Below are 21829 nucleotides of genomic sequence, written 5' to 3' on the forward strand. Positions count from 1 at the left end.
TTTACTTTTATTGTCAATACTGGTTAGATTTACATTCTCATCTTTATCTATAAATAAATGTGTGCTTTCTCTGTCAGTTGATTCTAATGCTAGGAATCCATAAATAGAATTTGTATTATGACTGCATGAATATAGTTCACTCTAAAGCTATGTAATGAGCTGTAAGTACATTTTCTTTTGTGAACATCTTTTTTTAAACTAGAGTTTTGAATTGCATTAAAAATTACCTATTACTGTATTCTCAAGCTCTTTCAGTGTTGCAGGCATGCTAATACACCTGTAGTGTGCCTGGGTGTCACCTTCTGGCAGGGCTGCCCCTTCATGTGGATTCCCCTGTCTCCTTTACCACCCTCCTGCTTGTCCCTGGGCCTGCTGTATGGTGGGTATTCTGAGGTTTGCTTCTCTGGCTCTCCAGAGTTGGAGACCACATATACCCTTCCTTAGTCATTACCTCATTTTGCTAAATCACATGGTCAGGTAACTTTGTATGAAAGGGTATACTAATATTAACATTTTTCACCTGAATTTTTTTCTTTCTTTTCCCCCCATGCCTGATGATTTGGAAGCATGTAGAATCCCTGATTGAAAGTAATTTTTTTTTAGAACTTTGAAAACAGGGTTCCATTAACTTCTACCATGGAACTTTGGTTTCTGCTGCTTAAGAGAATTCCAAGATCTATTTCTGGTCAGAACATTTTAGAATATTCTCTTCATTCTTGGTGTGAGGAAGTTTCACAATGACTCATCTACATACAAGACTGGGATTTTTTTTTTTAATTTTTTGTGGTTTGTTTTATTATCCCCTAGAGGCCCTTGTGAGTGGAAGAAGCATGTCCTTTAGCTCTGGGTTATTCTCTCAGAGTGTTCTTTCCCTCCTTTTTGTTGTTCTGACCTAATAGGACTCCTAATTATTAGATATGGGGCTTCTTGGATTGATTTGCTATACTCTGATATATTCTCTTATGTTTCCTGGCATTGTCCACCCCGTCTCCTTGTTTTTTTGGAAGACTTTCTTGTTATTTTCTAGCTCTTGTATTGAGGATTTTGAAATTTTGTTGTTGTTGTTGTTATTGTTCTGGGGGTTTAACTCAGGGACACTTTACCTTACCACTGAGTGACATCCCTAGCCCTTTTTATTTGAGACAGGGCCTCATTATATTGCTTAAGGCCTTACTAAATTGCTGTAGCTGGATTTAAACTTGTGATCTTCCAGTCTCAGCCTCCCAAGTCACTGGGATTACAGGTGTGCGTAGTTGTGCCTGGCAGGGGTATTATTTGTTATAATCATCTCTCTTGCTCATGCTCTCCCCTCTCTCTCTCTCTCTCTCTCTCTCTCTCTCTCTCTCTCNNNNTTTTTTTTTTTTTTTTTTTTTTTTTTTTTTTTTTTTTTTTTTTTTTAGTATTTTTGTTAGAAATATCTAGGAAGGGTGTGGAAGTAAACCCATCTATTAAGTCATATGCTAAGTATATTATCTTGAACTGGTAGCTTTCTTAAAATATTTAAAACTCACTTCATCAAATCAGAGAATTCCTTAATCCTATGAATGATATTTTTACTATTATGTTGTATTTGGTGTCTATATATGTGTGCAAGAGAGTAGCCCAAACTTATCCAGTCACACACTGGTAAACGTCCAGTCCTTGCAATGATGTGGCTGCAGGAACCTACTCATATTCCTCTTTAACTTAGTTTAGGGGCATTTCGTGAATATCAGTTTGGGTTGGTACCTTTTTGGAATGAAGACAGTGAGATGTTCCTTTACTGCTCTCATATTCTGCCATTGATAGGCCTTCCCTGTTTACACTATTATTAACTAGCATGAGCTTGCTATAGGTACTGCTCTTTTCTGTTTCTGTGAGGTAAGAAGATCACAAAGTATTTTAGATATATCTACCTAAGTTTTTTGTTCATAGTTTTAATTTTTGCATGTGTGCATGCATAGTGTGTGTCTGCATATATATGTGCTCATGTGTATGTGTATGTCCTTTGAGAGAACTTTTATAGAATCACAAAACACTATAATTGAAAGGACAACAGATTCCTTATAGTACTTTATAGGGAATTTCCTTTTTAATAAATTTTCAAACCATGGTCTGTTTCTGAATGCTTTCTCAGATGACTAGTGATTTTATGTCGTGTGTGTGTTGGGGGCGGTAGTTGAGAATGAAGAACTTTTCAAAAAATTAAGCTGCCTATTTTAAGTCACTATAAAAATTAAATGTTTAGTGGAGTGTTATTATTGAGTGAAGGAAGTTGAGGTTAGAAGATTATCAAAGGGGCTTAGATAGTAGAGGGTGTAGAGTATAGAACAATCTTTGAAAGAAGAGGGTGGTACCTGCACCTAATAGAAGAAAAAGAAGGCCCAGATCTTCATCGTGTCAGATTAGGCCCCTACTTCCTTAACAAGACTCCTAAAGGGCAAGAAATTAAATCAAGAATTAGTAATGGGATGGATTCAAACTGAAAGCTTCTTCTCAGCAAAAGAAACAATCAGTGAGGTAAATAGAGAGCCAACAGAATGGGAGCAAATTTTTAACACATGCACATCAGATAGAGCACTAATCTCCAGGATATATAAAGAAATAATAATAAAAAACTCACACCAAAAAACCAAATAACCCAATCAATAAATGGGCTAAGGAACTGAATAGACATTTCTCAGAAGATGATATACAATCGATTAACAAATATATGAAAAAATGTTCAACATCTCTACAATTAGAGAAATGCAAATCAAAACTACTCTAAGATTTCATCTCACTCCAGTCAGATGGCAGTTATTAAGAATACAAGCAACAGTAAGTGTTGGCGAGGATGTGGGGAAAAAGGCACACTCTTACATTGCTGGTGGGACTGCAAATTGGTGCAGCCAATCTGGAAAGCAATAGGGAGATTTCTTAGAAAACTTGGAGTGGAACCACCATTTGACCCAGTTATCCCATTCCTCAGTTTGTAACCAAAGGACTGAAAAACAGCATACTGTAGTGACACAGCCACATCAATGTTTACAGCAGCACAATTCACAATAGCTAATCTGTGGAGCCAACCTAGATGCCCTTCTGTGGATGAATGGATAAAGTAAGTGTGGTATATATACACAATAGAATATTACTTAGCATTAAAAAAGAATAAAATCATGGCATTTGCAGGAAAATAGATGGAGTTGAAGAATATCGTGATAAGTGAAGTTAGCCAATCCCAAAAAACCAAAGGCTAAATGATTGCTAATTCATAATGGAGGTTGGGGGGGAGCATGGGAGGAATGGAGGAACTATGGATAGAGGAGAAAGGGGAATGGAAGAGGTATGGGCGTAGGAAAGATGGTGTAATGAGATGGACTTCATTACTGTAGGTACATATATGAAGACACAAATGGTGTGACTCTACTTGGTGCACAACCAGAGAAATGAATAATTGTGCTCTATTTGTATACTATGAATCTAAATGCATTCTGCTGTCATGTATAACAAATTAGAACAAATAAACAATTGATCAAAAATCTAAAAATGTTAACAAAAAAGAAGAGGGTGTTGATTGCGCACCTCCTTGTTACAGGTGTCCTGCTGTGATCTGACTCCTGCACACTTCTAGCTCTCTGTGTAAGAGCATCTTCTCTGTTATCTTTGTCCCATACGTTAGGGATGATTTCACTTTTGGCTGAACTTCACTCACATACTTTGATAGTTATCTGGGTCTTTTGATGTCATCGTCTTTCCTCCAAATTTCTTTCACTTTCCAAGTTAATCACGTGCTTCCAGTGATTTCAGTGCCACCTACCCCTCTGGCTTTTCTTTGTCTCAGGGCTCTCCTTTCCTTTGGCCCAGACTGGACACCCTGTCCCATTTCTCCTGCATCCTCACTCTTGGTTCTTGGTTTGCAGGGTTTTCTTTTTCCCGTTATCACTTCTGACTTCTGTTCCTTCCGTTGGCTGACAGGCCTTTGGCCAGCTTGGCAGAGTCCTTGGGTTCTGTTAGTTCTGGGCCAGCAACAGACTTCTTCCTTATTTACACTCAGACTTTCCAAGTCTGAAGGCTCTTGGAGGGTACATGCAGCATCTCCCTCCATAGGAGATGGACTTAGCACAGTTGTGTTTAGAGTAGTAATTCCAGATGGAGGTCAGATGATACCCACTTGCTTTATTCATTCACCAATATTTATGAGGCTCCACTAATGCCAAGCTCTAAGGCTAGAACTGTGAACAAGACAAAACCAAGTACCTTGGCTCTGGGTTCTTGGAGTTTATATTATAGAAAATTATGAAGAAACAAACAATAAAAACTTCCTAAACCAAACAATTAAAATGAAACAAAAATAGACAAACTGATTTCTTATTTATGAAATTCTTTCAAAAAGCTCCTAATGACTGACAGTATTTTAGCTTTCCTTAGTCTAATACTTGCATTTTATGTATTTCTGCATTTTATTTAAAAGATGGGTGAAGGGAGTAGATTCGGAATCTTAATAATCTGCGTATTTTTAAAGTACTTTTGGTGGGAATTGCTTTTGATAGCCTGTTGTGATAGAAAACTAAGCTATTCCTTCCAGAGAGTCTCAAATTTATTGTAAGTATTCTAAATGATTTATTATCCTTGTTCTATTTCTGTTTTTAGTGGTTGAAATGGGAAGAAGTTGTAGTTGGAGTAACTTGAAATGTGGAAAACCAATATGGAAATAATGGAGAATTGGCTTTGTGTACATTATGGAATTTCCCAAACACTTGGCTATGACGATGTAGGACATTTAGAAGCATGTGGTGTTATTATCTTATAATTATATTCTTATTGCTTTTAGCATCCTTTCTTCTTTGTCACAGAGTTGTGGTTTGGTGCTGCTTAATCACAGTTGTATACAGAATAGCTGAGTTCAATACTTTTCCTGTTCTTTTCTTTATGAAAATGAAAAAGTGAAGAAATACAGATTCCGTCTTTGGGAACAGCTAAGTTGAAAACCTAGAACATATTTGTCTCAAACACCCTCAGCAATGTTATGTTGTACACAGTTGGCACGGAAATAGGATATATTCTTCATGGTTGTACATTATACTTTCTCTTCATTGACATGATGAAGGACATGTGTCTATTTGTGTAAATAGCATAGAGCAGTTTTCTTTATAGAGGAGGTGGGACTGGTATTAAGAAATCTAATTTTAAATTTCGGTTGTAATCATGAACTTAACCTTCTTGAAGTTCATTTGTTTAACATTAAGTGGTAATAATAATACCAATCTTCCAGTGTTGATATGAAGATTAAATAAGATATGTACTCAAAGAGATTAGTTAATCATTAAGCTTGGATGTAGACATCTTCAGTAAGTTTGTTATGTCTATAGAGCAGGGAGGATTATCAGTGGAGTCAATGGGGATACAGAACACATTAACAAGCTGTTAGTCAGATTTTTGTCACTGCAACAAAATACCTGAGATAAACAATTTGCAAGGAGGAAAGATTTATTTTGGCTCAAGTTTTAGAAGTATTATTATAAGTATTCTAAGTGATTTATTTCATGGTCACTTGGTCCTGCTGCTTTGGGCCAGTGGTAGAATAGTACATCATGGTGGGAAGTTGTGGCAGAAAACATCTGTTTACTTCATGGTATTATCTCCAATGGCCTACCTTCCTCTTACTAAGTTCCATCTCCTAAAGGTTCCACCAACTCCCAGTCCCACAGGGTAAGGACTAAACCTTCAATACAGGGGACAGGGGTAGGGAGCATTCCATATCCAAAGTATAGCACATGCATTTTCCTGAAATTACATTTGCTATTTAGTTTATGGTCCTACACAGTGCAGATTAGATTCATACCTCTGAATTTTCTAACATGAACTTATATATCTGTAACTTGTATGTTACCTTAGTTATTTTTTATTCTGAAAATGTTATATATTCTTAAGAAAAAAGAACCCAGTGTATTTCAAAGACCTGAGCTATTTGTTTTAACTTGTCCCTGTGTTCTCTGTTGGCTCATTATGTAGTTTGAGATGAGGGGGCTGCCATTGTGTTTATACATATTTACATTTTTATGTACATATTTAAGTATCATTCCATGCTATGCATTCTCTATACCCCATTATATCTAGTAGAATTGCAAAGGACTTTATGAATTGCTACATGTATGCTAAAGAATAACAATGATTTTCAAACAGTACAGAATGTAATTAATTTTTATAGAAACAGTATGTACCTGCCAAATGGGTACTTTGCAAATGAAATTGTTTTTGATTGTGTGAAACTGCTTGAAAATGTGATTCTCCAAAGCTTTTATTTTTCCCCCTTATGGCTAGAAAACAGTGATATGGAAATTAATTATGACTATGCACTCAAGACTAGTTCTTCCCTTAAAAAAAAACAACCGTTAAAAAAAAAAAAAACCCACAAAGTTTCTTTGGATAAAAATCAGGGCTAAGACATTTGTATGTCCTGAAATCAAATTCCATGCATGTATGAGTTGGTCTGAATGAATCAACTACTCTGTATAGCTATAAACCTCTAATTAAGGAAAAGAAAAGAAAAGGCAGGATCTGCAATGGTAGCTTTGAGTGATTCACCACCTGTCCCACTTTAGGGTATGTTTGTATTTCATCTGTTTGGTACAAGGTGACATTTTTCTCTAGTCCCCTAACTCCCTCAGCATTGTAGTATAATAAATTTGTATTGTAGGCCCAAACTCTAAATAGAATGCACTGATTTATTCTGACAGTGTGTCTTAGTGCATGTCAGTTGCAAAATGTACACAATAGAATGTGTTGTTAGGGACCCGTTGTGTAACAGCTTCTTGGGTTTGCTGAAATCCACACACAAATTTCTGATTCCCACATGTAATCTGGTTTGTAATCATTTGGCTCTTGTCCTGTCTTCTTTGATTTGGATAATACATTTCTGGAAAAGTCTGATCAGTGAGTTTCCAAAACAAAGTATTTATTTATTTAGTTGTATAGGTGAGGACTCAAAGGAAAACCAAATAGGATTCTTTTGTGTGTTTATGTGGTAAGGATGCTAATCAAATGATTTTGCTTGAGATAGGACAGTTGTGGAGCAGTGATTTGGATGAGGGCAAGTTATTAGAATTACCCTTCTGGCTACTCCGACTTAAATGTGCTTCTTCCAGTTCCAATTCTGAGTAGACATACACTGTTAAGATGACTATTTTATTTTGAGCAGTGGTTCTCAATCTTTATCATGTTTCAGAATCACTTAGAAGGTTTGTTAAAACCTATGTTGCTATGCTCCCTACCCAGAGTTTTGATAGAGTTGGTCTGGGGTGAGCCTCAAGAATTTTGCATTTCTAAGTAGTACCTAAGGGAAACAGATGCTGCTGGTCTAGGGACCACACTTGGAACCACTGATTAAGAGCATTGGGAAGCATCTGTCCCTGTTCAAGGTGTTGTGGAATGGGGGTGGGAAGTTTGATAGGGAGAGAGAGGGAAAAAATTGAAGAATACTGATTATATGCTTAGTTACCTGGGAGCTTTGACTCCTGAGCTGTTACAGCATATCACAAGGTTAAATGTTGGTGAAGCTGTTAATACTGGGAATTGGATAAAGTTAAGAAGGGGCAATAGATTTGATTGTTTCTTAACATTGGCCTTCTCTTTCTCATCTATTTCTTGCATCTTCCTTCAACCTGGGCTTTCTTCTGAAACCACCCCCCTCACCTTCTAGAATAAATATAGATAGCTGTACTATAACATTTCAGAAGTGAGAGAAATGATGAGGTACTATATGAGGTTTCTTAGAAAAGTTAACACATCAGTCAAATTTACCATTATCATAAAAAACCTTATCTATTTGTTGTTTACCTCCTTATGGTTGTAGCAATTAGGATGGTGATTGAGCTGAAATATACCTTTGCAGTATTTAGAGCTTTCAAACAAATCAATATGTTTAGGCTGTTGCCCAGGGAATTTAACTTGTTTAATGAAAAACTGCTTTCAGATTATTTCAACATAGCCAATAACATACATTTGATTGGTAATTAGAAATCAGTCTGGAGTATTCATCCTACACAAGCTGCTTTTAACTTGTAAGTCTTATTAGGACTGCTAAGACTACATTTCTTTAGGAGTATGTAATTCAGATTTCTTCACTCAGGCAGACCTTTCACTGTGTTAGTTCAAATAACTGCGTTTGTTTTTAAATATAAAGTGCAAAATTGTATCCATTCATCATTTCTATTAGAATCAATCTCAGCATTATTTGGGGGCATTCAAGTTTGTACCAGATGTCTTTTGTATGGACACTAGAAAGAGGTTACAGTTCAAAGCAGAAAATATCACCTTCAGAGGGGTTCTTTTAATTTTGCTTATGAAGCACTTTTTCCAATGTTACTTTCCTTTAAATAATGCCCTGTGCTCAAATTTTCCTAGAATAAAACGCCCATCAGGTAAAGGATTTAAGAGATCTAGGCCATGCTTACTCAATGAAATGCAGCAGAGTGGAAAATACCCTGTCTTGCCAGCTCAAGAAAACTATGATTTTTCTGATCTGGTAGTTAAAGGCTATTATATTACTTAAAGAGCTGCTTTTACATAGAATTAACTTAATAGGAGTAGGTTTTCGTCTCTTGTAAAATTAGGTGTTGGGGTTTCTATGTGAAGGAATTAGTCTGTAATCTAAAGGATGATTTTGAAGCCAATGTGACGCTCTATTTGAACCTCTGTGCTTCTTTTCAACCCTTGTCCTTTTGCTGTGAAGACCAACCTGAGTCAGATCATTGAGGATTAATAATGAATGCATTGCTCAGCACCCTGCAGGGGTTGGGTCAAACACCCTGGATTTGAAAAAGTTACTCTTTTGCTTAGTAAGCCCACAAGTTTCAGGTCCAACTGCAGAATGCAAGTTCAGTATTCTGTTGATTAACATGGTCCACCTGAACATGATCTATGGCTGTTCTTGATGTTTTTTCTTTATACTTGTGTGTAACAGTTTCTAGAATAACTGGAGGGATTGCCAATTAATTTTATCCACAACTGTGATAGTGCTGAGAAGATTGGTTCCCATGTAGTATTCCTGATGAAATTTATCCTGTGACTTGAAGCAGAAGTCTGGCATGTTGAGGAGGCAAAGGGGCTGTGTTTATTTTAGATTGCCAAATGGAAATGCAGAGAAGCAGGGGAGCCTGTGAGAATATGACTGTGAGGCAGAGAGTGGGGATTCCAGAAATCAGATACCCACTAAGGAGAACTATTCTGTTTGAAATCTCTCTCAGAGAAGGGAAAGCAGGTGGCTTTTCTGGTCCATCAAAAAGAGTAAAGTGGTGTTCTAGGAAGGACTGTCAAGGCCTGGGGGAGAGGAGGTCCAGGCTTGCACCCAGGGGCCAGCTCTGCTGCTGATGAGGAAGGAATTGGTTTCTGCAGGCCATGGAAAAGGAAAAGAAACCAGGGATATTAACATGTGTATGAGAAGGCAGAGATAGTAGTGAGCCAAACCAGAGGAAATTTATTTTATTTTAAATTTTTTTCAGCTGTAGATGGACATAATATCTTTATTATTTTTTTTTAAATTTTTATGTGTTGCTGAGGATCGAACCCAGCACCCCATGCATGCGGGGCAGGCACTCTACCACTGAGCTATAACCCTAGCCCAGGAAATTTATCTTTATGCTTATTGTCCTAGAAGTTTATTTCAAAGTTTAACTTGTCTTGAAGTAGAACCAGGTAATAAGATTTTTAAAGTATTTGGGATTTTTGAATATTTTCCACTTAACCATGTTTGTACTCCAACCTGAATTCTGGAAAATTCTTCAGGAGAATCCTAATGTGTTTAAAAGCATCATCATCATTCTCATCTTTGTCTACTAGTGTTTATGAATTATACAACCAAGGTCTTAGTCTTGAAGAGATGTCTTTAATGAGAAATCACTTGTGTTTTTCCAGGTAGTCCAGCCATGACCCATAGGAATCTGACTTCCTCCAGTCTGAATGACATTTCTGATAAACCAGAGAAGGACCAGGTAAGCAAAGAATCCTTGACTCTTTGAAATGTACAAGTGAATGTGTGTCTAAACAATGCTAGGAAAAGATTAGAGATGATGGTTGCCTCACGTAACATGGACCATTATGCTTGCACTTTACCTGAGGGAAGGTAACCAGTATGTGAAGAGTTCTGGAGTCAGAACAGAATTTACGTCTTGATTCCAGCCTTTGTGGGTGGTGATGGTTTGGGCATTTTAAACCTTGGAGCTATAGTTGATTAGCTTTCAAACAGTAATAACCTCTGACTCAGGAGCATTGTGAGGATTAAATGAGATAATTTATGAAAGTGTTTGGGTAAACTATAAACAGCTAAGAAATGTTGGCAGTTGTTAATTTTGGAGGGATACAGCAGGCCCAGGTACTGATTGTTAAATCATCTCTCTAGCTTTATATTTGTTTGTCTATTAAAACATGTAGCAAGTAACCATTTGAAATGAAGAGCAATTGGGATTTGAATCTGCTTTCTTTTCAAAAGAATGTGGGCCATTTTCCCAGTTGGCTGTATCTACCTGTGGAGAGATGTATTTCAAGAATATAGTTTATCAATATTTATAAAAGGATGCTTCCTGATTAATAAAGAAGTTACGGCTTCAAATAAATCAAAGTGGCATATTTTTAAAAGGACAGAAACCCCAACCCATTTTCAGGGTTGTAGGGGAGGTAGCTATGTTGGAAAGAGTAAGAAACAAAAAGCAAGTACCATGGACTTGGAACTTGTTTCAAAACTAGATAGTTATGTAATGAACCCCAGTTTTCTACTTTGTTAAGTGGAAACAGTAATATATGGCTCACTTCAGAAAATCAAGTATCTGATTCTTGCTCCTTTTGTCCTTTGATATAGAAGAGTGTGATTCTAGTTGGCTTCATGCTTGACATTGCTAATTGTGTATCATTTATGTGACCTTATTCTTCCTTTCTTTCTCTTTTAAGTAGGGTGGTTTTGAAGATTTCTTTTTCACACTTTGCTATTTTTTTTTCTAAAAAAGGCAATATTTATGACAGTGTTCTTCTTTAACTGGCAGCTCTTGTAGTAATGACAGAGGTTTATAGGGGTGGTGAATTTTAAAAAGAACAGGAAAGGTGAAATTACATTCCTTCTTATGAAATGGCTCTTGGATTCTTTTTACCTTCTCCTTTCCACCAGCAATACTCAAATAGGGCTGTCATCATCTCCAATCTGGATTGTTAGAAAAACCTTTAGAACTAAACCTTTATTCCCACTTTCTCCCAGTTCAATTTGCTTTTCATATTATTACCCTCATTTTTCTTCTCCGAATTGGAAACTATCCAATTAAGTTTGGAATTTCCTGACTTTAAAGACCCTCTGAAATCTGGTGTTGTCCTTCCTATCTTCATTTACTTATTCTTGTTCTCCAAAAGAGGGGCTTCTTCTTTTGATCAGGACTGATCACTTTCCTCCACCTTTGCCTTGAGATTAATTCTTGACTCCTTGAATGCCTCCTCCCTCAAATGCTGATGTGGATTTTCTCCTCCCTTCCACCTGTTCAACTCCTGAAATAATCAGGGAGAAAATCACTTAAATATTGGATACATTGGTAGGTGTGTACCTGTAGCAGAAGAGGGAGACCCAGACCACTAGGATTTCCTTCAAAGCTCTTTTGCACATTTGGCTTCATTCAGTATTTACCAAGCAGTGTTGACTATTTAGGTTGTTTGCCAGGGATCTTGAAATTGGGTAAGGCAGTACACTGGTTAGGTTAGGTATATCTGGTTGACAAGACTTTTTGAGGAATTCTTTTTTTAGGAACAGCCCTCCTCTGGCCAAGAATTTGTCATAGGCAGCTGGTAAATTCTGGCTGAGAGAAATTTCCTACCTTCTTGGATCTTTTCATATTTGGGTATATGTAGAAGAAGTTTGATGACTTATGATACAAATTGCATGATATTTTGTTTCTAGTGATAGAAGAAATATGTTGGGATATTATGATATTTTGAAGTTCATTTTGCTATAAAACCTGTGTGACTGGGTCCTTAAAACCAGAATCTTCATTGCCTATCATTAACATCTCAAAGTCATGAAAGTTCATGTTAAGATGAAGCCCAAAGGTTTAACTCAAAAGAGTTTTGTTCCTCTTGTTTTCAAAGCGAGCAAATGAAGGTTGGTAAAAATACTATTATAAGAGCAACTGTCGATTCAAATGGTGTCTATTACAGTAATTATACTTAATCTAATGTGCTCTTCTGCCCAAGAAGAGGAAGAAAAATCTGTTCTTTGCTTCCTACCAAAGAGCTTGAAGAGGAACTGTGACTGATTTATGATGTCTTCCACAACCAAAAGTAGGGGAGGAATTCAAATTAGTATTTCCAGTTTCTTTCTGTACCTTCTTTCTTAGTAACTAGAAATATAGAAGGCCCTAGGTCATTTTAGGGTGAGAAGAAAAGATGGACTTGCAAATAAGATGAAGATACGGTAAATCTGACCCCACTCTCCCTTTTTTAAAGACTTGTTTTAACACAGTGAATCTAGGCTTTAATTTTTTAACCTGATTTTCCTCTGTTGGGGTAGGAAAAAAGGTTGCCAGGCTTAAATTTGTTTTGAAAAGCTTTTATAATTAATTAGCCAATGTCCTGGAAGTGAGCTTGGCAGTAAAGTCAAACTTGTCCTGTGTGCTTATCCAAGTCGGCCCAAAAAACTTCCACCCTACTGCGACTGAAGTTTCTGATTGACTGATTATTCTGCCTGAATACAATCTCAACAGTTGCAATGGTGCCTCATGGCTTCCTGGAGCTATATAACTTCCCAGTAGCACAAGGGATGGTTTTAATGTTCAGAGTTACAAAGAGGAACAGAACAGCTCTTTCTGACAGCTACATAGTGACAAAATTTGAGGGCATATTTTTTTATGAGATTCTGTTTTGGGAAAACAGAAGAAACAAATCTGTGGACTGCACTTTTTCTTTCTGGCTCTGCCAAGCCTCTGAACTTAGGATTTCAGAAGCGGCTGCCTGATTGAGAAATAGCTCAAAATAGTTAACAGCAGAAGAGCATAGCCAAAATTTAGGTGATTCAATGCTTTAACAATATTCCAACTTGGATGTTATATTTATTAAGCAGAAAAACACCTGTGGACAGTAGATTAAAAATACATCTGGAGCTCATCTAGTTGTAAATCTACATAAATAACTTCTTCTATTTTGTTGCTATGGAGTTGTGTTTTTGCATTATGCAGTTATCTTCCTTGGTTATCTTAGATTGATTTGTTTTTTATCCCCCTTTATTCCTTTCCTGATCTTTTAAAACTTTACATGCGTGTTAGATGGGCGTTCACCAAATGCGGTATCTTTAGTTTCAGTTTTCATGTGTTACAGAATTAGCTGAGTGGATAAGACATTTTTTCTCATCATTTTGCTTTTGAGCTTTAACTCTTGTAGAAGTACTGTGCTCATTGGTACAATAACTTCAGAAGGGATTGACTTTTTTTCACGTTTATCAATAATGCAATAATGTCTCACAATTCCATGTTCAACTTTAAGTGAAATTGCAGTCTGGAGTTTGCAGTGGATACAGAATTTATAGAAATACCTTACAGATTCCCAGGGAGACATGTAAGGATCACATAGCCTTAGAGCTGCTTGTCTGATTATCACTTCCTTGATACTTATTATTTAACAGGCTTCCCTGAGAATTTATCCCATTGGTCTCCTCATGAAATTTGGCCTAGGGTTAATGTGTAAAGTGTTTTATAATTTTTAAGCATCATCTATTATCCATTAGCTTTAAATAAATTTGGGTGCCTTTTTATTTTTGAAGTGTTGGTCTTCTATGATAGTAAACCCAAGTTTAGATATTTTGTCAGAGAGTAATAAGATGAAACCATTAAGTCACATACAAACTTGAAATTGCTAAGCCATTATGGCCATAAAGTGAAATCTAGAAGGAAACACTCGGTAGCTGAATGACTCCTAGTCCTTCTCTTCCTCATACATGACATAGGTGCAAGTCAACCTCTTTTAGGTAAGATGACTCTTTCATGGTTTTGAAGGTATGATTCCATCCCAGAGCATACACGGAGCTTCCCTTAGCCTTAGTAGCTGGTTCATATTTATGGTGACAGAAATATACCCAAACATCTTTTTTTCTTTTTTATGGCTCAAACACTGAAGTTCACACTGAGTATGGATAGTCTTGCTTTACCCCTCAAGGGAGGCACGGTGGCTGAGAAAAGATCATGATCTCCAAGATTAGAATAGTGGTCTTCAGCATGTTTTCAGGGACCAGTGAGGCACTGCTGTGTCAGAACAGCTCCAGAGGGAATTGCATCTGTGAAAACTTGAGAACAAAAGTATGTTGTGAGGAGGGTTACAGTCCTTGGTCACTACGGTTTTGCTAATTGCTGTGAGCATCCCCATGGCTCAGTGACTATGGCTTTCCTTGGGCCACGTGTTTTTGAAGGGAACTTGTGTGGCCACGATTATCCTTAGGTCCCTTTCAAACAAGATCAACTTGCATTTAGATAACTAATAAAACAGATGTTTGTCATCACCTTTTGTCTAATAGAAATTTGACTTAATATAGCTTCCTTTTTCTATCCTGAGCTCTGTCCTGTGGTCTTAAAGTTTTAACTACTGGTGGGTGGGAGTAGAGTTTGAGAAGCACTGTATCAGTACTGATTTCAAGAACCTGTGTGTTTTAAAGTTGGGACAGTTGAATTTCCCTTTTATTGATGCTGTACTTTCTTGAAAGCCATTTGATTCCATCAGAAAACCAGCATTCAATTAAAAGCAGGTTCTGTGCCAGTTTTAACATGATAATAAATCATAACCATATGGTTGTAAATAAATCATAACCATAATGGTTATATATATATATATATATATATATATATATATATATATATATACACACACACACAAGAATTCTTTACCTACTATATATTAACATGTTCTTACTATAATATTTTTTAAAAATCTTAAAAGAGTTTTCTAGTTCAGAAATATACAAAAAATGCTGTAAAACTTAAACCAGGCAAGCTTGAATAAAATAGAAAGTAATAATTCTTAAATTCCAACCCTTCAAAGTAACCACTATTTGCAGTTCAATGTAGAGTCTTCTGGAATTTTTTGATGCATACTTATATGCTTCCGCATGTAAAAGAGAAATAGGATTGTACTCTTCTACAACCTGATTATTTTAAACCCACAGTACCATGGAACTTACCTTATTCTTCTTAATGGCTATAGGGCACATGAATCATATTTTATTGAAATGATCTTCTATTAATTGATACTGAGTTATTTTCAATTCTGTATGATTACAAATAAGCTCAGACAAAATATTCTTATGGTAATTTTTAGTTTTCTTTCATGAGTATTTCTGGAGGAGAAGTTTTTCTGAGTGCAATTGCTGGGTCACCATATATTGCCAACACAATTAATTTCTCAAAAGATATACCAGTTGTGCCCTAGATTTTTTAAACATTTTAATAAACCTCCTCTACTGCCAAGATACTGCTTGCCACTCAGGTTTGAGTTTCTTCTTTATGATTCACTCCACCAGAAGCTCAGCAATTCAGCTAAAGTGAAAAGAATTTCAGTAACAGCATCTGTCTCCCAGCTCACTTTGGGACTTTTTTCAGAAGCTTAAAATACAGAGATAAAAACCAAGTTCATGGGCTGGGGCTGGGACTCAGTGCACTTGCCTGGCATGTGCCAGGCACTGGTTTCAATTCTTAGCACTGCATATAAAGAAATAAAATAGAGGCCTATCAACAACTAAAAAAAAATATTAAAAAACAACCCCCAGTTCATGTTCCTGGTCTAATTGGCTGTCTGAGCTGGCTAATTGCCTGTATCCTGAGGTAAGGAGGTGAAAAGTGCAGTGGCCCTAGCCTTGACCACTTGTGTTTCTTATTGCTCTAGCTAAAGGTGTTGCTGTTCCCAGCTCTGGGAGAAAGAGCTCTTTGGGCTCTGTAGGAATTTCCTTGGCAACCCAAAATGGTTTCCTTTCAAGAGCCCTTCTTGGTGGTCAGCATTTGGAAGAACAACAACAATAAAAAAAAAAAGAATTGCAAGATGAGTTGGACAAAGGTTCTTTTTGAAGCATTACTCAACACATTTTCAGCTCAGCTCTGCCTCTCCCCCTCTCCCTCTTCCCCCAAGAGAATTTTAAGTGAACTGACATCCAAACTGTACAGTTATCTGGAAGCGCTTAGGAGCTTTGAAGGAGTGCTGTTATCTGGGAGAGCTAATAGAAAGACAGCTGACCATGCTGTACGCAGTGGCTTGTTGCTACAGATTCTGCTGCTCCTCTGTCTCCTCAATGGGGAATCTCTGCAGAGTAGATCTATGAAGAGGCCACAGCTCACAAGGAAGTTGCTTTTACTCTTCTTCAGAAGGTGAATGGTTTTCCACTGTCTACAGTTCATTCTTCTGATTGATCCGGAGACTAGTTGATTTGTTTACCTTGGCAGAATTTCATGATCCTATCAGCCACCACCAGAGCTTCCTGATTTCTCCATGTATTACCATCAATGGTCTCATTTTACTCCCTAGATTCAAGTGAAACTGAACAGAAATGGAAACAACACTTTTTTTTTCTTTTTCTACCACATTAAAAGGGCAGTGGTATTATTTTTTCTGTAATCCAAAAGCCAGTGGTTAGTCACACCAAGCAGACATTCCTGCCTAATCAGTGTTCTATGCATACATATACATGAAGGTAGAAAGTAACTGAGTCTTTGCATAGGCAGCCATTGTAAACTTTGAATTTCAAAATTAGCTGTACTGCTAATCATGCTGTGGCTCTACCTGCTAGTATTGAGACAAGCGTCTCACTGATAGAACACCCAATTGAGTCTATTCCAGTATAAAGAATAATTAACAATAACTAACATAGATTGGACCCCTACTTACATATGCCATGTGAATGCTTTGGAATTGGTACTCTCAACCATCTATATTTGAAGCCTGGAGAGATTAGTTCCCTGAAGTTAAACAGCATCTAAGCAGTAGGCTGCATCCTGTTGTGTGTGCCTGTGCTCTTAATCAGCATAATGAATTCTGCCTATTTAGATTAGGGGTGTCTCTGAGGTTTGAAGCCACAGTGAAACAGACAGGTGTCCAGTTGATAGTTTTTGGCCTTTGGTTTGCCTTTGAGGTACACATCATGTTGACTAGGCTAATTACCAGAATTAGTGTTAAAAAATAATTTTAAAAATTCTTAAGGCTCTTTGATTGGTTGGACGTTTCTGCTGCTACAATGATTAAAAGACTTGATGTTGTATATCTGTACTGTGTGTAGGATTGGAGGGGGATCAGTCAAAAGAGGCTGATATAATTTAAAAAGGTATGATATATGATTCCCTATTGTGAGTTTGTATCTAGCTGGGAAGACCAAATAAACTGTGTGGTGCTGACAGTGGAGCACGGCAGGAGTTCAGTGAAAGATGAAATAACTGTGTGGGCCAGAGCTGTCAATCAAAGAGAAACAAGGGACTTTGGAAGCATCTTTTCATTTTAAAGAACATAAATAACAGAAGAGATGAGCATTAGCCAAATGAAACATTCTTCCTTAGATAAAGAGTTGGGTAAGAAGTGGGAGAAATAAGTTAAACTGTAACTATCTGCAGTTTAATAATACAAGTGAATGACTTGATTCATACAATAAATGGAAAATATTGTGGCTTTTAGAATTCTTTGAAATAAAGACCCCAGAGTCCTCAAATATGATAAACTACAACATTTAAATTTAAATTTTTTTGGTTGTAGTTACAGTTCCTGTGAATTTAACAAGTGTAGATTAGATTGGCAAGTTGACTCCATCACAGATCACAGTGGATAATCAAGAGTTAGATCTCACTTGGTTTATGAATCTTCACCTTGTTCTTTACTGAAATAACCCATTGTTCTTTGGCTTTTAGATCAGTCAGTGTTTATCCTCACTATAGATTCAATCCCCTCTAGGTCATTAAGTCATACATACACATATATCATTATGACTTTATTTTTTCTGGTAAGTGGAAAAAGCAATTATTACTGAGCTTTTTCCATTAATCCTATCTCAGGAAGAGCATTAACTTAAATAAGCATGTTAAGCTTTGATTCTTCTGAACTTCAATTTTTCTTATTCATAACACAGGTCTTATGATTCACAGAGAACTTCCTTCTCCTCAGGCTTATTGTGTGAAAAGGAAAGTGCTTACTACAGTTTAAAGTGTTATACAAATCTTCATTGTCATTGGCATTTTATTATATAAATGAGCTATTGCCTTTTTGGGGGGATTTTATTTTTTAGTAAATTGGGGTGGGATGGAATTCACCTGCATTTTAGATATCATTCCTCATCTTTCAGATTGATATTGCTAATTGCTCTTTGATATTCCATGCTCTTGGCTTTTGCACTATACTTCTCTACCTTTACTGTAAAGAAATGTTGGGTTGTTTTTCCAGGAATACTATTACTGCATGTACATTTCCTTTGGATCCCATAGTCCGTTTTCCTTAACTTTTACAAGTCATATCTTTACTTGAAGACCTGTCAAGTACTACTCTTTCCTTACATCCATATTTAAATTTTCTATCAGATGTTACCAACTCTTTCCTTGAATTTCTAATCAGCTAATACTTACTACTTGCAACACACATTTGTTACTTGTTCATTTTGCTTTTTATGTGTATGTCCATCTTCTCTATTGGTGGAGAGGCAGGAGTTAGTTTGAGAGTTAGTTTCTGATGATGACAACTAATTGGAGATAATAAGTATCCACTCATTTTTTCTCTCTTTTTTTAAGCTAAGGAAATGATTATGACCCTGATTTTCTCAGAGAAAAAAGATTTCTCATATTATTGTTATTGTCATATCTTTTATTCTGGTGACTTTAAAAGTTAGTGTTATTTGAATCTGTATTTGTTATTTTGTATCTATATGTTAAAATTCATTTTCCAAGAAAAAATTTAGTGTTGCTTATGCTCATTAGCATTGTGCTCTATTAATTAGGTCAACCAGTTACTTGAAATGTATGTTTATATTATCTTTTCATTTAGGACAGTCATGTAAATTCTACCATTTCAAATACATTTTACTCTTTCATTTGCTATTATCCATTTACACATTTATACCATAACATATATCTGAAATAATCTGTATACTGCAAGGAAAATGAATGAACAGTTGTTTGACTGGCATAAAAAACACCACTGAATCTTTTCCTCCTTTGTTTAAAATAAAGTATGGTCTGTCTTAAGGATATATTGGAAAAGCCAACTGTCAGCACAGAAAGGTGTTTTATTGAAAGATGGCATAATATTGTTCATTTATGTAGAGCACATGTCAAATCACGGACTGTACAACTTTCTAGTTTCATATAAGAAACTTTTCATTTTTTGGTGATGTGAAATTAGGGGGAAAGCAGAGCAAATGGAAAGGATTTGTCATTGAATGGATTTATGATTGAATTTACTAGTTCTGTACATTATAACACCATCTCACTTATCCAATTTTCTTATAGTTTAGATTCCATGGAGAACTTTATGATAATAATCTTGGTATATTATTGAAAATAAGTGAGAACCAGTCAAATTGAAATCCATCTATGTATTAAGATGATTTGTCTCAAAAAACCCTTTTGGTTAGAGATGAAACAGCATTTCTTTTCTTATTGTGTCTTTAATTATATTATACATCGTTTCTCAAATATCGTTTCTTCTTCCAATATCAGCTTATTTGAGACACTGAGAAATAAACAAAGGGAATTCCAGAAATTTCAACAAGCAGCCTGCTTGGAGACTTTGTAAGGAGGACTAGATGGAAAGTCTACTGCCTATTTTATTGTGATCTCTGAGAAGGCATTCCTAGTCACTGGTTTCTGGAAGGAAATTTTGTTTAGAAGAACAACTGCCATTACCTATCTACAAAAGTTGTGAAACTTTTTCAGAGTGAGCAATTCTCACAGAGTAGCCCTTTCTATTGAGACTTATGAAAATACATGTAAGAATGTGTCATGAAGGGATTTTCATGAGGAGACAGCAAAGTTGTCCCTGAAGGATGTCTTAATTACTAATGGAATAGAATGTAGCTATGCCTTTTTAAAGGCCAAAGTATATTCATATTTTGTTTTCCATTGGTACTTATAAAAATCCTGTATGGTTTTTCATTTCTAAACAGCATATCAAAGAAATACAATGTGCAGGGTTCTTTTTAAGTTAAAAATGAAGAACAAATTAAATAAAAGTTATAAGATTCTCCCTTCCCCGATTATACCAGGGACTTATGCCTCTTTGCTAATGTGTGTTCTAATCTGTGTCCTTGTGGTCTACACCAGGCAAGGAGCTGTCCTGTCTTGCTTTTAGTGGTGCCTTGTTGCTCTAAACACCCAGTTTGTAATACCTCCGTGTGGAAAGAAAGTGAGAAAATGATTTAAATAAAAGGGTAGAAGATTTAGGGTCATTTCAGCATTTTCTGAATATTAGGAAATGTATTTTGCTTGATATAGTAGAAAAGTCTGAATTTTATAACTCTTAGGATGTTGGTTCAAAACCTGACTTCCCTTCTGACTGTGTGATCTTATGCAGTACTTATTTATATCTCTGAGTATTACAAAGAAGTTTTTTTTTTTAAAGTATCTCCTCATGTACTTATAAGAATAAAAGGAGATAGTATATGTGAAACATACCAGGAGCAGAATGGATGCTTAGTAAATATTATCTCCAGAGCAGAGCAGGGAACTTGCTTAGTATGTGAGGCCCTGGTTTGAACCCCAGCAACACACACATACACATATGTGTGTGCACACACACACATACACACACAATTTCTTTCCCTACTCCCTTATCCTTTTCTCTTGAAAGCAGAGGAATAGGATGAACTATGGAATTTTAAAAAACATATCTGAATATATGGCAGAGATCATTGCCACAAAATGTAAAATACTTACTGTTTGGGCTTTCACAGAGAAAATTTGCCAATCTATGGTCTAACTCATCACTATTTGTGTTGAATAAAAGAACGGAAGTATACTTCTATGTCACTTTCTTTTTAGAGCAGAGCACAATTATAGTGAGGCATCCATGGAGTCTTAATGATGTTGTAGTAAGCATTTGCACGAATAGGGCTGTGTTACCATCAGAGGGTTTTAAGCTGCTTAGACAGTAATACTCCAAGTGTGTTGGTTAATAGATAGTGTAAATGTGGGAGGGTTTCCAATATCATGGCATTTTTAGCTTGTCATGCTGTGTTGAAAGGGTTTATCAGCAATTTGAATTAGGACACAATACATGCACGTTAGATTTTCTTATGACACAAAACTGACAAGGTTAGCTGTCTTAATTTTAAATGATAGCATCAATATGGACAATGATCTTGATAGGTTTAAACTCACATGAATTTAGCAAGAATAAAGGTGAACTATATAAGTTCAAAATATGAAGAACATGTGACAACTGCTACTTTATTTGGAAAATTTATGACTTTCATCTGATTTAGGCTTTTCTTTTTTTTATGTTTTTTTTTTTTCATTTTATTTTTTTTATTGTTGGTTGTTCAAAACATTACATAGTTCTTGATATATCATCTTTCACACTTTGCTTCAAGTGGGTTATGAACTCCCATTTTTAGCCCATATACAGATTGCAGAATCACATCAATTACACATCCATTGATTTACATATTGCCATACTAGTGACTGTCGTGTTCTGCTACCTTTCCTATCCTCTACTATCCCCCCTCCCCTCCCTCCCCTCCCCTCTTCTCTCTCTACCCCCTCTACTGACCTTCATTTCTCCCCCTTGTATTATTTTTCCCTTTCCCCTCATTTCCTCTTGTATGTTCTTTTGTATAACCCTGAGGGTCTCCTTCCATTTCCATGCAATTTCCCTTTTCTCTCCCTTTCCCTCCCACCTC

General features: G+C 36.3%; 1 protein-coding gene across 7 annotated transcripts in view; it reads left to right on the plus strand.

Moving 5' to 3' along the window:
- The window catches only part of Slc4a4 (solute carrier family 4 member 4), a 335973-nt gene that overhangs the window by 179525 nt on the left and 134619 nt on the right, over window positions 1–21829 (plus strand). For all 7 annotated transcript variants that reach the window (XM_048785765.1, XM_048785761.1, XM_048785764.1 and 4 more), the window contains one exon: window positions 9874–9950. In XM_048785765.1, the coding sequence (XP_048641722.1) occupies window positions 9874–9950 (77 nt within the window). The remainder of the gene's footprint in view (window positions 1–9873; window positions 9951–21829) is intronic.

The sequence above is a fragment of the Marmota marmota genome, unplaced genomic scaffold (genome assembly GCF_001458135.2).
Source record: "Marmota marmota marmota unplaced genomic scaffold, marMar, whole genome shotgun sequence".
Taxonomy (NCBI): domain Eukaryota; kingdom Metazoa; phylum Chordata; class Mammalia; order Rodentia; family Sciuridae; genus Marmota; species Marmota marmota.